The sequence below is a fragment of the Pteropus alecto genome, unplaced genomic scaffold (assembly GCF_000325575.1).
Source record: "Pteropus alecto unplaced genomic scaffold, ASM32557v1 scaffold70, whole genome shotgun sequence".
Taxonomy (NCBI): domain Eukaryota; kingdom Metazoa; phylum Chordata; class Mammalia; order Chiroptera; family Pteropodidae; genus Pteropus; species Pteropus alecto.
The window spans coordinates 987,937-1,004,432 of NW_006431912.1; the positions used below are offsets into that span (position 1 = coordinate 987,937).

The 16,496-nt window shown below is 36.3% G+C and overlaps 1 protein-coding gene across 4 annotated transcripts in view; it reads right to left on the minus strand.

Annotated features, from left to right (window-relative positions):
- The window catches only part of PDE4D (phosphodiesterase 4D), a 748,065-nt gene that overhangs the window by 35,199 nt on the left and 696,370 nt on the right, over positions 1 to 16,496 (minus strand). For 3 of the 4 annotated variants that reach the window (XM_015599411.1, XM_015599407.2, XM_015599415.1), the window contains exon 6: positions 15,957 to 16,069. In XM_015599411.1, coding sequence (XP_015454897.1) covers positions 15,957 to 16,069 — 113 coding nt within the window. Of the gene's footprint in view, positions 1 to 15,956; positions 16,070 to 16,155; positions 16,479 to 16,496 lie in introns of those variants that run through there. The other variant, XM_006906045.3, reaches the window with a different exon arrangement.

Consider the following 16,496-nt stretch of genomic DNA (forward strand, 5'->3'; position numbering starts at 1 on the left):
TATGTACAAAGGATAGTGCTGAGTACTTCCCTGGCATTATCTTGTTTATCTCTAACAACAATCCTATGAGGACTATTATTATTCCCATTGTACAGATGAGTCTTCAGGTTGTAACCATTAACTCTGTGCAGGCAAATCCCAGGTAGGGTCCTGTCCTTTCACCAGAATTACAGTCCTGACAGTTGAAGGTCTACAGGGCATTTCTAGTTATCTCACCTCAATTTCATGTCTAAAAATTTAACTGTCATATCTTCTACCCTACCATCCCCAGACTAACTTCTCTTCCTGATTTTCCAACCAGCATCCTTTCTATGATTTGAGTTTAGAATTTCGTACTTTCCTCTGGCTGCAGTATCTTCCACCAAGTCTTTTATATCTTATCATCTTTCTCCTACCCATTCTATTCATTCCCATCTATTTCAGTCCCTCAACACTTACATGCATAATTCCCTAACAGATCTTTGCTGTTTTCAGTATTTCCCCTCAATATGATCCATCCATCATACCAACACTAGATTTATCTTCCTAAAATTGTTTTGCTATTATTTTCCTTGTAGTAGTCTCCTTATAAAAAAAAAAGCAAAAAAAAAAAAAAAAAAAAAAAAAAAAAAAAGCAAGGGTTCTTCAGGACTTACAGCGTAATGGGCAATGGCTTCGTCTGGCATTTAAGGCACTCTGCAGTGTAGCCCCAATCTACATTTCTCATACCTGCTTCTGTTCCTATAATAAGATTTCTGTTCCATGCAGGCTCACTCATATAGAACACCCACCACTCACTCACCCACTCCCACAAATACACAATAAAACTTACTCCACAAGAGTGTCCCATCCTACTCTGCCTCGTCTAGCCTCTAGAATGTCATCTCTTCCCTCATTAGCAACCTATATGAATCCTCAATATTCAAGATCCAGACTAAGTAGCACTTTTTTGCAATGCATCCTAATCTCTGGTTGTTACTGTTAAACACACTCTAAATGCCTCTACAGGACCACAATACAATGCATTACTTTGTCATTCATTAACATACAACAGGCTTACTTATATGGCAGCTATATATTCAGTGTATAAATCTATATGCTTTCATGTCTGTCTGCCTGCCTATGTCTGTCTGTCTGTCTGTCTGTCTATCTATCTATCTATCATCTATCTTTCTAGATATCTGTTCATCCATCTACCTATCTCTGTGTTTGAATAAGAACATACATATATAAAAGTCTCATTTTGTCATAAAAACCTTTGGAACAGATACATGTCCTAGAGTAGCAGTCTCCAACCTTTTTGGCACCAGGGACAGATGCTCCTATGAGAATCTAATGCCTGATGATTTGAGGTGGAGCTGAGGCAGTGATGCTAGCACTAGGGAGTAGCTACAAACAGAGATGAAGCTTCGCTCGCTTGACACTCACATACTGCTATGTAGCCCAGTTCCTAACAGGCCACGGACCAGTACCGGTCCACGGCATGGGGATTGAAGACCCTTGTCCTAGAGTAACCAGACGAAAACAAAAGCCTTCAGTGAAAGCCTGAATACTGAACTGTGGTTAAACCTAATGACTTATTTCTCACATAGAAATGGTACCTGGTCTAGAAAATAGTCAAGGGTCAAATACAAATAATAAAGACACACCAGGCTAAAACTTTCATTCAAAAATGATGATGTCACTAAAATACTGAAATCAGGGTCATGTCTAGCAACAAAATATTTTTATTCTTCATAAGATAAAAGCCTTGACAAGAGTAACACAGGACTATTTTGTTCTGGGTCACTTTAACTTTCCTGTGCCTTCTCGCCTCATCTGTAAAATGAAAGAGGTGAACAGGTTGATCTCATAAATCTCATTCACCTCTAAGGACTTCTGGAATTAAAAACAAACAAACAAAAAAACCACTTTTACTAAGAGTACCAAAGTTTCCTTTCTCTGCGAAGTGGCTGACAGCAGTGGAAAATGGAAAGGGATCAATCACCTATTTGATGACTCATTTTCAACTCTTATAACGACTACACTGCTAGGGAATTTCTTCTCCCTCTGGCTATGGCTAGTGTCAGATCCGTGACTAAGATCCATGACTAAGACCTCATCATGCGCTGGACCTGGGTTCAAGGTCATTTCACTCATTCCTCTGATTCTCAGCTGGACTGTCATTTTAAATCTGCACAATGGTGAAAGGTTCTTGTTTCTTTTCCCCAACAAGAGGCACCTAGTAAACCTGATATTGATATTTGACACTTTGTTAATAATCATAATCTCAATTTTACACAGAATCAGAAAAATCATTTGAAGGGGTCTTGGAGGTTATCCAGGTAAGCAACACACCAATTTTTAGACAAAATGGAATGAAGGTATACATGAGACCCTCACAACTCTCATAAGTTTCTTTTTGTATCTGCCTTCATACGTTTCTTTCAAAGTAATCATAAGTAAGTGGTCATTGAGAGTATAAATAAAAATATGCTATCATAGAGTGCTAGGTAACCAAGCTAAAACCAAAGTAAACAAACTCAGTGGGCCATCACATATGCAAGCTAGTGAGGTCCCATAAATCACCATGACTGGGTATCAGGATTTCAAAGGCGCACACTGTGAGCTCTGTCGTCCAGGCCTGTTGACTCAAGCTCTAGTTGCATTGGGTTACCTATATGGCAGCATATAAAGTTCATCTTTTAAGTTTAAAAATAGTTTCAATCCCCATCCCTACTAAAGATAGGTCACAGTACCTATGATGCGTGTGTATACTATGCAGTTGACATAAGTTTTCATTTAATTCTCTTACAACCAAGTAAGATATATATTTTTTTATTTCTGAATTACAGAAGAAACAGAGGCTCAGAGAGGTTGAGGCAATTTAATTATCCAAAGTCACAACTCCAGTGTGGAGTGGCTTTATATCCAGAAGAGGAATTGTTAAGCTCATTGGAATTTAGAAGATTTAAAGCAGAATAAAGATAAAGGTTCACATTTGTTTTTGGCTATTCGGTTCTACTTTTCTCTTTTCGCATCTAACGAAATACTACAGTGAATCAACTTATACTTATTTTGACACAGTCTCTCCTAACCCTGTTCCAGCTTGTAACTTGCTGCCCCATGTTCTCACTCCTAAGCAGCAGGTTCCTCAGGAGATGGCCCAGCAGCTGGGTGTGACAACCCACCCATGCTGCTACTGGGCCATGACTCGAGGAGACAACAGGTAGAGGAGGTGATGCTGGCTCTTGGTGCTAGAAAAGACTCAAGCCTCATGAAGTACACTGTCTATAAATCTCCCATCTCCAATCAGTTCTCCCCACTTCCCTCAACCCCACAGCTGACTGTTTTCCCTTAACCATTCACACCCTCACACTGACCAATAGATTTTTTTTTTTCTTCAAGGCTGTTTCAAAGGTTCATTTCAACCAGATTTCATCATATTAACCCTAAGGTAGAAAGTGGGCAGCGACATAAACTGGTCAGTCTGCCTCCAGCCAAGGACAGCCCTGACACTAGGTCAGCCCATTTAGATATTCCTCCTTCTACACCCCTCCCCTTCCTCATCTTACTGTCTAATATGTTTTCCTCTCTACCTCTCTTTCCTTCAATTTTGATTTCTCACTCTATCCATGAGCCCATTTTCCTTCCCCATTCCCTTTACCAAGAAAATAGACCTCCAAGGCAACCCCATAGTAGTAGGCCATTTCAAGAATTCTGATACCTGCTTACATCTTCCCCCAAGTTTATCCTATACCTTCTCTATCTACTGCATCCCTTCCCACTATCGATCAAGCTTTATCCCCTCCAATACTACCCACCCACCTCCTCCAATCCCCTGTCAGTTTGGAATCTCAGATCTGCTTTAGTCAATTGGTCTTCTCATCCCACTGAGCCCACTACCCTTTAGTTTATATCTATGCCCTGTTAAATACCTGACTGCTAAGTTGCTTCCCAACCTAGCATGCTGTCTCATCATCAAACTATTCCTAGGAGCTAGGAACTGGGTCCTTTCTGCTCTCATCTTAACATGACACAGAGAACGAAGAATGCAGAATAAGCTGCACTATCGATTCCTCGCTGGGGATTATATTTTACTGAAATTGCTCTTGCAATTTTGGAATCTGGTGCTCACTAAATAAATTAAAATTTTATTAGGACATATTTTGAAAATGTGGCCTGAGAACTAACACTTGTTTTTCTATATCTCTGTCTTCTCCCCAGATACTACATTCAGAAAAATAATTATCTTTACATGTATCAAGAAGTATATAGCCCTTGGACAAGTTTAAATGAGCATCAGTTTTTCATCTTTAAAAATGGGCCAAACTGGTCACATAGTGTACTGTTTCTGGGACTAAGTTAGAAATTAAAGTTTGAGGAATGAGAAAACATCAGCATCATGCCTTACATTAGAAAGTAAGGTAAATACTGGTGTTTCCTGACTAGTTGTTAAAGACTGTTCATGTGTATCACATGAATAATATCAACATGTTTGAAAATAAGACTAAGGCTACAAGTAATTTTTCCACTGAATCCTACTTTTGAGAGAACAAGTTCCTCTTGTATAGAAACTGATTATTCAATCTGTAATGATTCAAATTTTTATCTGTTTTGTCTCTTCTACTATGTACCCTTTTGTCATTTTATTCCTCATTAACACTCTATAGACAAATTAAGATTTAGGCCAAATAGTATCTTCTTGTAAACAAATATTTCCTGATGTGTATTAAAGAAATGATTGTATTTCTAGTAAAATATTCCTATGATTTCTTGAAAACCAACTATCACTCACCCTGGAGATCTAAGATACAATACTGAAAATATAAGATTAAGCAAACAAAAAAACCAGAAAATCAAAATTTATACCACAGATGTTAGTTTCATTCTCATCAGAGCATACTGTTGAAATCGACTTGAAATATTCAAAATAAAAAAATACAAGAGGATCAGTGCTTACTAAAAGAGAGAAAGGGCAAGTCAGCAAATATTCACTTAACATCTAAATCTATAAAAGGCTTTGAGCAAATCTCTCCAACAAACACAAAAAATTCAAAACTTTAGTTCTCTTAAATCTATCTTAATTTCTGTATACTCTCTATAGAATAATAGGGTTTTTCATCTTTTGTGGTCTTTAATGATTTTGTGTGTGTGTGTGTGAAATAAGGCTTCCTGGAAAATAATGAAATGACACTGGTATATATTTAAAGCATCCATGAAAGAATTCTACCCCTTTATTAAAAACTGTTAAAGCCTTCACAAATTTGAAACTTATCCTCTTCCTAAATTCTTGTGACAATGCCCATCATTATTAAAGTTGTAGTTCATTATTTTTCTCAAGCTTAAAAAAAACTAGCAAATACAAAATAGAACATTTCCTGGTCAAAGAATATACTCCTTTTCTAGAACTTGATGAAAAGGCATACACAACATAAAGTCATTTTACTAATAAATGTTCTTTTCTTTGTAATTCTGGATAATTCTGTATAATTTATAATTCTTTAAATAGACGTGCAGTAATTTTATTTTCATATGATTTTTTAAAAATAATATCCTACTGCAATGAAATATCTGTTCATTCTCCCTAATGAGCTTGGCTTGGAATGATCAGGTAGAATTAAAGGAGAAAAACAACAGGAAAACACTTTAATATATCCTCTTAAAATACTTTGAAGAGTATTGTTTAAGATGTCTTTATTCACATTTAAGTCTAAAACAAAAGCAATGCAACCAAAACACTGCTATGCCAACAATGGAAAGCAGCCTTAAGTCAGACGCCAGTCATACTCTGAAACGAGATGACAGACAGCAGCCTGCACTTACTCTATGATGCCAGCCTCATCTTTGCCCGGTTGCTATAACACTTCCCTGTCAGGCCTGTGCTTTCTACTCTCCAGACCTGTTTATGACAGGCCGAGGTGTTTCCTATTATGGCGCCTATGTCTCCACAGCACACTCCTTGCCAGGAATAAAAACCAGAGGCTGTCACTATAGGGATTACAGTGCAGCAGACCAGAGATGCTGATGGGAGCCCAAGCATACCTTGGGTAAAGCTACAGAGAATACTCTCTAATTCTCAATGTAAATAAGCACATCCTTTCTTCCTAGGATAGCAGGGAAAGTATTGATATGTCAGTTTTAGCTGGAATAAATCTATAATAAGAATGTTATTGCTAAAATAAGTACAGAGGAGAGAAAACAGGTTAAGGCTATCAATATGGCCTATATGGTTTTTGTGTACTATAAACTTTTAATTTAAATGAGAGTGGACTAATCTGAGCATAAACTATGCTAAGATTTCTGAAAGATGAGTATCTATAAGCAGAACTGAGATTTTCAAGTGGGAAATGATTGGGATTCTTGTCAGTGAAAGAAAAGAACCTTTCTTATAAGGCATCAACTATAATGAGTGGACTCTTAAGTCTACCAACCCACAGTGAGAAGTGGCATTTATATTAACATTACATTTACATCATGCATATGGTACTAATTTATGTGACCAACCACAAAATGATATATTGACACTCACTGGTTTTGGGCTATAAGCCATGTAGAAGATTTCATCAATACTTCTAGCGCATGGTAGAAATTTCGTTGTTTATATATTTGAACAGTTATTGAATCCATCTGCTTATTAGAAACATGGCTTGTGTTTCATTTACACAAAGAAAAAAAAGTGTATCTTCCACCCATGATTTATGAATGTAAATTGAGATAAAGGCTATGAAGATGACCCAAAATAATGCAGAGACACTCTAGAAAGTGAACTACATAAGAAGTCAGGAGATTTCTAACTACAGAGGTGGACCTGGACAAGTTTTGGGCCTCATTTTCCAACTCAGACTAGGTGAATTCGACAAATGATCACTTCTGCTTCTGTTAGTTCTAACACATAAGGCTTGAGTCTTAGACAAATAATGAATAAGCAGGAACAGGTTATATTTTCATTTTATTTATTATTTTCATTTTATTAATTCATATCACTTCTACTCAAATGATATTAGCCAGAAGTTAGGATACATTTTTCTAATTCTTTGACCAAATGTTCAGTAACTCCCTTGCAAAAAGTTTGACAACCAGTAAAATTGAAACTATTACACTTAAAGGAAGACTTTGATTTTCTAAGCCCCCTTAAGTAAAATCAAACTTAGTTCCTGAGATTGAACAGTAATGATTCCTATAGCATTGAGAGCAGAAACATTTAAAGCTGAATTTCAAGGATCACCACAAAACCATTCACACAATTCATCCAATATTCATTGAGCTCCTATTCAACAAGGCCTTGTGTCTGATGTTAGAGAGGCTGGAGAAATAAGACTAATAACCTAATGTATAATATAAAAGTAAAGGCATTACACCCAATCAGGGGAGTCAGGTGGAAGATATGGGAGAGGAGAGAGCAGAAAAGACTTCATAGAGAGAGTAGAATTCCAGCTTTAAGGATGGTTAACATTTGTTTAATAAAACTTTTGTTTTAAAAATGTTTTAGAGTTGCAGAAAGATTATGAAGGTAAGTACAGAGAGTTCCCATATGCCCCACACCCAGCTTCTGGATTATTAACATTTTACATTGGTATGGCACATTTGTTACAATTACTGAACCAATATTGATACATTATTATTAACTAAACTCTACACTTTATTCAGATTTCCTTAGTTTGCACCCGATGTTCTTTTTCTGTTGGAGGATACCACCCACGACAGATTACATTTAGTTGTTATGTCTCTTTGGCTCCTCTTGGCTGTGATAGTTTCTCAGATTTTCCTTGTTTTTGATGACCTTGACAGTTTTGAGGTATATTAGGCAGGTATTTTGTAGAGTACATCTCAACTTTTAATTATCTGATGGTTTCTTCATGCTAAGAGTGAGATTATGTGTTTTTGGTAGAAAGACTACAAATGTAAAGTACCATTTTCATCAGCTCATATGGAGAATACATAATATATCATGACTTATCACTGCTGATGTTGAGTTTGATTACCTGGCTGAGGTAGTGTGTGTTTGTCAGGTTTCTCCACCATAGAGGTACTCTATTCTCTCTTCTCATACTGTGCTTTTTGGAAGTCAATGTGCATATACCACACTTAAGGAGAAGGTAGTTTTATGCTCTCCCTCCTTGAGGATGGAGTACCTATACAAATTATTTGTAATTCTTCTGCACAGGAGATTTGCCTGTTCTCCCCCACTTAATTATTTATTCAAGGAAGTATTTGTTTATATCACTATGAATTCATGGATACTTACTTTATACTTTGGGTTATAATCCAATACTCACTTATTTTCTTGATCAAATAGTTCCAGCTTTGGTAACTGGGAGCTCTTCCACAAGTTTACTATTGTGTCCCTTTGATATGTTCCCATCAATGTGGAGTTTTGTTTCTTTGAGCATTTCTTTACTTTCTGGCACTACAACACGATCCAGTCTCATTTCCTGTCCTGGCTCTAGAATATTCTATTTCTCTGAAGAGTCCTGATTCTTCTGATTGGAGAGTAATATCAGAAACCAAGACGAGGGTGCTAGGTATCTTCATTGCTACTGGGCTGTCATTGCTTTAGATCCTCTCAGCTAACAGGGCAAATAAATATCTGTACGTATACTAGATGGTTAAGATGTTGAGAGGTACAATGGGAGGCTATGTCCTTAATATACTTTTCTTAGCATTAAATATTAAGAGATTCTGCATCTGGGTTACTTTCAGTTTCTTTCCAAAGAATAGCCAGGGACACATTCATTTATGAAAAAAACTGCCTAGACTATCCTCCACTGCTTTATATATCTCTCCTAGAAACAGCTCCCAGAGTTCTGTATATTCTGATAAAACTTCAGGCCATTTTGATGGTCTGTACTGTAAAATTACACAAAGGAACAAAGGGTAAACAGCTTGAAAAATCACTGATGGGGAGAAGAGCAAATGAAACATTCCAACAGTCCTCTTTGGTTAGTGTCAGCATCATTAGGCCACCATTCCCTCTTTAAAGCTCAATGGATGTACAGGTGTCAGAATGGCAGACAGCCACCTTCTCTAGCCCTCACCCAATAAAATAAGAAAAGACAGATGGTATTCCTTTACAGATAGAAATAAAGGACTTAACATTACTGAGCACTTACTATGTTCCTGACTGTCTAGATAATTTCTATCTTTTACTTCACTAAATTGTCACAGAAACTATTTAACAGATGAGTAAACTAAAGCACAGAAGGTAAGTTGTCCAATTTACATCTCAAAAAGGGAGAGAGTGAATTCAATCCAGGCAGTTTGGTTATAGGAGGGTGCTCTGAATCTACAGACCATTCTGCTTGAGGGATGTCAATGAATGAGAGATTTCTGCTGATGAAATTTAGCATTTTCTCTTCTAGTGGGGAGATCTCATTAATCGCAGAGAAGGAAAACCACTGGTTGTTTAAAACAAAATTTTATAATGAAAAATAACTCCTAAAATTGTTCTTGCTGCCAATTTATACTAGTATATCCAAAAGTATGCCCGGTGTCTGTGAGTGGTAAACAAAAGGCTTTAAGGTTGTGTGGATGCACATTTTCTCATTTTGTTAACTTTAATGTATACTAGAAAAAACATAACTAGGACATCAAATCTGTGATTTGATGCATATCTTTGTTTAAGATGAAGCACTCAGGTGGGTATTTACATTTAAAAAATAACCGCTTTAAATAAAAACATTCGACACGTAGCAGTTATGAGAATGTACACAGAAAGTTTTGAGAAATACTAATTTAGACTGTTATTTATTACAGAATATAAAGGTCACAAATTTTCTTCTAAGAAACATTATGTTTTTAAATTGCAAGAGTATATGACACATGGTTTTCCTCAATCTCCTATTTTTCAATATATTCTATGCACAGAATAATTTACATGTAACTTATTGTAAACCCAATATGAGCTATTCACCAAACTGCGCTTTGCATACATTATATCTAATGCTCTCAACAACCATTCAACTTTATTTTCCTTTTATTGTCCCTGTTTATAAATGAAGAAATTGAGATTCAGAAAAGTGAGGCATGTTGCCCAAAATATTAGGTAGGAGCAGCAGAACTGGAGTATGAAACCAAGTTCACCTGACAAAAAACATCTATGTTCTTTCTACTCTACAAAGCTGCCACAGGCATTACTAGTGTACATGCCAGGCCACTAGTAAATATCAGTCAAACTCATCAAAGTACATAAAGTATAGCGAAACAATAACAAAACACTCAGAATAATAAACACTAATAAAGAAAAAATACTTCATTAAAGATAAAGTATTCTCTAAGTGTAAAGGATAGTAAACTTATTATCAATGTAATTGATGATGAATCCAATTTAACTAATTTCCTAATGAACACAGCAGAACTGTTTGTTTTTTAAGCAAATATTGAGGCTCACTTACTCCACCCCCATCCCTATTAGAGTTAATAAAGGAAAAGGCCTTCATAAAATGTCCTTCAAAACTAGTGTAAATACTCAAATAAAAGGCTATCCATCTCTCTATTTCTTAGAAAGATCTCAGAATAAGAGTGCCAATTAAACTATCTCAAGTAGCTAGGTAGAGCACCACCACCCTGGTAGAGCTGTGTCATTATAAAATAAGCCCCATCTACTTGCAGTTTTAAAGAGTTGGTCTCTTTTAGAATAAAAGAAAATCAGATTCTACATGTTTTATGGCTTAACTGATAATCATGACATTTATAGCATCTCACATCCACCATATATATGTATCTTAGTAATGGGTACAATCTATGTGAGTATCATATTATCTATCATCCTTACTTTTGGGGAAAAAAAATTGCTTAATCTATCCATAACATTGGGAAAATTTCTATTTTACCTCAGCCAAGCCTTCTGTTTGGAAATTTTTTTTAAAAAAAGGACATAGTTCATGACATTCTGAGAAAGAAGTTACCACTATCCTATAATTAAATCAAAATGTAATAACTGAAAGCAATTTCTCTAGTAATAACTAACTCATTGAATCAATTAAAAGTTTTGCTAGTTAACTGTTAGGGATAGTTAAGTTTACTGCCACTTAATATTGGTACAGAAACTGAGTTGATGATAATAGAGACAAATTAAGATTTGTTTTAATCTGTAGTGTTTTATTAAAGTCAAGGGATTTACTATTCAATGAAACATAAAAATTTCTGTTAAAAGTCATTCCTTCTTTATGTTATTACTTTAGATAAAAGCATAGAAAATATTTTCTTCTAACATTGATTATAAAAACAAGCATTCTCAGTTCTTCATAATAACTATGGCACTACATGTAAACTACATAAATCTTTGCCAAATCTACTTTTATTAAGTGGATGAAAAAGCAGGTAGCAAACTCAAAACATCAGTAAGTTGAGCTTCTGTACTTATAGAAGATATTTTCTTTTAAAATTTACAGTTTTTCTTCAGGCACATTGATTAATTCTTAACAATTCTCTTATGACTATGTCAATAAATTTTAATATTTTAATGTAGAAAAATGACTACTATTTGCTGTTTGTTCTCCATAAAATAAGAATGCCTTTTCCAACTACCTTCAGTTTCCTTCTTAGCAAATGTTAAATATTTATTTCTGTTCTAAGAGTTATACTTGCATAATGCTGAAATATCAAGATTTAGCCACTTCTATGAGCATTCTATATTCATTCCAATACCCCTTTTGCCCAGAAGAAAATGTAGCAAGAGTCACAGAAAGTTCTAGTACATGTTATGTATGCACTGACTATTAAAAAGCAGCAGGGGGAGCAGACAATGAAAACACTAAGAAAAAGCACCCCAGAAAAGCAATTGATTTATGAACAACAGAAACATGATAGAGATATTTCTATTAAACAAACAAACAAACAAACAGACAAAATAAATTCCATAAAATAGAAATGATCACATATGTAAAGCTGGCATACATACATCTGGAATGAACTAGGGTAAAACCTTAGGTCTTTTAGGAGGATGCTTGAATACTAATTTCAAAACAGACTTTCAGCTTGAAGCACGGCAGTTTCCAGTAATGCCAAGCCAAGAAACTGGCCAAAAATTAGAGCGTAGAAACAAAATACATTCTTATAATGGCATATTTTGAGAGGAAATCAAATGGTTTTGTTTTCTCCTTCAAACATTACTGCACTTACACTGAAGGCCTAGTGACATGGGCATTATTAGGTCACAAGTGGATAAAGTTATAGGGTTCCATAGCATAATCCTTGAAAGCCCTGAGGCTTAGACTCCTTGCCTGGCCTCCTTGAATGCTCAATTGACTTTCCATCACAGAAAGTAACCAAAACACTGTGAAATTACTCTGCATTAAAAATATCTAAAAAAGTATTTTAGCTGTACAAAAGAATGGAAATGTGCCCACCAATCTCACATTATGCTTTACATGTTCTAATAATGATTAGGACTGTGTTTTCAGTTTTAAGGTAAAACAAAAAGTATTTGGCTCTTCTGTCTGGAATTTTGTTATTGGAATTTAAGAAAAGACTAAACTTCTAATTAGAACTTCGGAATGTTTGTTTATATTATACCAAGAACATGTACATATAATAAGCATTTTTTATAATAAAAAAATGTGCATTAAATACAGTTATTTAATAATTATATTATTAAAATCCATGAAACTTAAAATGTCAAGCATAAATTACAAGTGACAATTTATGGTCAAAACAAAACATATTTTAGCTAAGCAAGCAACCAATGAAGTCTGAACTACATCTCAAATAATAATACCAAGAACAACAATATTGTCAGACACTATTTGTTAGCTAGCTGTTTTATACATACTTTTTCAAACTCCTGCACTGACCTTTCAAAATGGATATTACTGTATCTATCTTTTATGCTAAGGAGATTAAAGCTAAAAATGTTTATTTCTCTGATATAAGTCAGCTAGCAAGGAACAAAATCATGATTCAGTTTCCAGGTCTGCTGCCTCTAAAAGCTTTGAGACCTCACCAAAACCTCTCTCAGCTACAGCGATGAGGTTCCAAAGGAAATCTGTACAAATCTCAAGCAAATTAATGTGCTTATGAGGGTAAGTGCTGTAGATTTAACCACTCAAATTAAATGCCATCTGGAGCCTCTTACCCTACTTGGTACAAGCATCTGACATGTGTTACAGCCAACTCTGGCCTTGGCCAAGAATTCAATAATTTTCCAGTCTCTAAAACATCGATAAGCATTATACACATTACAATACCAATCAGGAAATATAGCTGGTTGCTTCTAAAGCATCATTTAAAAACTGCTAATTCTTTTCATTAAGATTTTCTAAAACATATAAAGAATCTGTTAACCCAATTTGTTAAATGGATCTGAGGAATCAATTTCCTTCTTCCTAACACCCAAATCCATCTCCACAATAATCACTATAGAGATATAGTGATTATTTGTATAGTTTTCTATATTATCACTTACAAACTCTCAACTCCTACTAGTATTTTTATTGTTGTAGAGTATATATATATTTTTTAAAACCTCAGTGGAGAAAAAAACAGAAAAATGTCATGACTTTTCAAAGGCAACAAGAAAATAACCTGAAAACATCAGTTGGTTCGAACGAATACACATAAAAAGAACAGATGATAATAAAACCAATAATGAAAATGCTATGTTTCAGAATTATTCATTCATACTCGAGAGATATCATACAACCCAGTGGACATGTGATGCAAGCTGTCACAATTCCGGTTCAGAGTTAGGTTCACTCACTGGACCTTTAGATCTGCTGCTGCAACTCAGTTTACAGCTCATGTGGATGTGACTTATTCGTACCCTTGTTATCAAGTAGAAGGGTCACTTTACAACCTGTACTAAGAGTGCTTTTTTTTCCCTTTTATGTTAATCCTTTTACATCAATAAAAAGTCACATGAGCTTAGCACTCATTCAGAAATGAATGAGTTAAAGCAAACAAAAAAAAAATGAATGGCTTAGACATTAAAAGTTTAAGCAACAGCTTCATCTGACGTAAATTTTTTAACATTAAAAATAAGTCTTCTGTCAGCAACCACAGACATAAACACTGCTAGTGACTACATTTTGAAAAAGTCTTTTCTCACTTAACCTAGATTTCACTTCAACCAAATAAAACCACTTCCCACACTAAACCTGTAAAGTAACGCTAAGTCTAATTAAAAGGTCTTTATAATGAATAATAATAATAATAATAAAAACCCTGTCTTATGTGGCACCTTCAAAAGAAAGGAACCATTTTGAGCAATTATTGTGACATAAAGTTTTATATTTTATCCTAAAATGTAGATAAATTAATTCCTTGACAGTTGTCCTTTATAATACATTAACATAAATTAAAAGACAGAGCTCATTGTTAATAATATAGATTTTGGAGAAAAGTAATTGTACCTTCTCAGGTTCATTTTGCTGAAAAAGTACAGTTAAATTATCTCAAAAACATAAGCAAATGCTTGCATATTTCTTTAGGTGCTTTCAGGTTCTCCTCATTTTACTACACAGAATTAACCAGAGACGAGAATTAAGAACTCAGGCCTACTGCAGAATGGTCTCTTTTAGCATGTAAGATACTGAGATACTCAGCATATGCCTACTGCTATTATGAATCAAATTATGAAAGAACAATTTATATTTTATAAAATCAATCAATGAACTAAGACTTTGTTAGCCAGATGAGAACAATGGCACCTAATGCCACAGCAAGGAGTGAGAGAGTAATAACCAATCATTTCGATGAGGAGCCATGCCAAAGTTAGAAATGAGGCCCCGATGACAAAAAACAAATTCATATTTGATCACTAGTGTGCATATGGGTAGGTTAGTGCCTGCAGACAGTGGGTAGAGAGTCTTTTTTATTTGAAGGTAACATTTCACTTAAAAACAATACTGTTTATATAAGCACTGTCAACATATAAGACAAGTGGCTGATATGCTATGGTATCATTAAATCTGCAGGGGGGAAAAAAACAGGTAGGATAAAAACTACAGTAAGCAAAAACAAAACAAAAAAACCTCTAATTGTTGAAAAAATGGTGCACAACATAAACAGTAAAATGATATAACCTTCCTGACCTTGTCAATAGGTAGCCAAAAATTAAATTTCTTTAACAGGCAACTGTTACTAATTGTCACACAAAACTACCAGTCCTTACTGGCTGAATCCCTCAGCCATTTGCATCCAGCATTCACATGCTTCCTTTCTATCCCCTCAGCTAATAACTATAAAAAACATACATAATCTCAATTATTTCCTTAGACAACTAAAGAAAAAAAAAACAAACAGGAATTCCAAAAACTATAGCAAAACAGACAACACTCTACCTTGCTTGAAGGCTGTGTCAGGATGAAGGTTACTTCTTAGCCCTCAAAACTCCAACAAACCAAGACCAGTGCTTTGGCATATAAGGCAGAAATGCCCCCACTGAAGCATCACTATAACTAAACGTCCTCAGAAAACTGACTTTCTTTTCAAGATTCAAAGAAACAAAGTTAAAGAGCATAATGAATTTTCTAACTTTGTTGACTTTCTTGTGACACGTATGGTCAATGAGCACATAAAGGCTCAGTTTTTACAGGGTACCCTGACACCTAGATAAATGTGGGTTAAGGTTCCAAGTTCAGTTTGAGTATAAAAGGTGGTGACATGCAAGAGATTGCATTGACCTCCAGTAACTCTTATTTCCAACTGGGAATCCCAAGAATACCTTTAAACATGCAACACCAATGGACCGGACTGGGTTTCTGCTGCAAGGGCAAAGTGTCACTTACGAGTCCCCCACATCTCCCCACTCCCAAAAAACATTCACTGTGTCCTAGGGGTACCGCAATCAAACTATCAAAGTTGCTTTTGCCAAATGTTTATTGGGAGTGAATGGAAGAGCGAGGGAAGGCACAGAATCAGGAACCTCCCTCGGAGAAAGCAAAACTGCCAACATGCAGTGTAATAAATCTCTTTATTTCTTGGGGCCACGGAGATTGGTGGCTTCACTAGCGAAGGAATCAGCAGCCTAGAGGACATCGGTTACAACAGGGACTTACCTTGTTAGAGGCCATCTCACTGACGGAGTGCCTGGTCTGCAGGGTCTCTAGCTGGTCCAGACACCAGTCCAGCTCCTCCAGGGTCTCGCTGGCCAGTTTCTGGTAGGCCTCCTCTGCGAAGAGATAGGGAAAAGGGAACTCAGTTCTCAAGCGTTTCACGGGGCCGCCAGCGAGTTCAAAGGGGGCCATCCTGCCATACCCCGCCATGCTCGGATGCCCGGTGCCCGCACATGAGGGCTGTTCCTTCATATTGCCGAGCCGGGCACCGCTAGGGGGGCCGAGGCTCTGCTGGCGGGGCGGCCGGCCTCGGGAAAGCACGGTCTCTCCAGCTTGGCGTCTCAGTTCAGCGTCCAGGGAGGGCGCGCGACGTGCGGCAAAGCCAACTTTTACAGTGAGACACGGACAAAAAAAACCACGATGCGACTTTGAGACGGTGGGGCGGGCCAGAGTCCTAGTCCTTGAGGATGGCGAAGGGGGTGGCGCGTGCGCCAGGGAGCCCGCCCCGCGGAGGGAGCGCCTGGTCCACGGTCCAATCTCCCT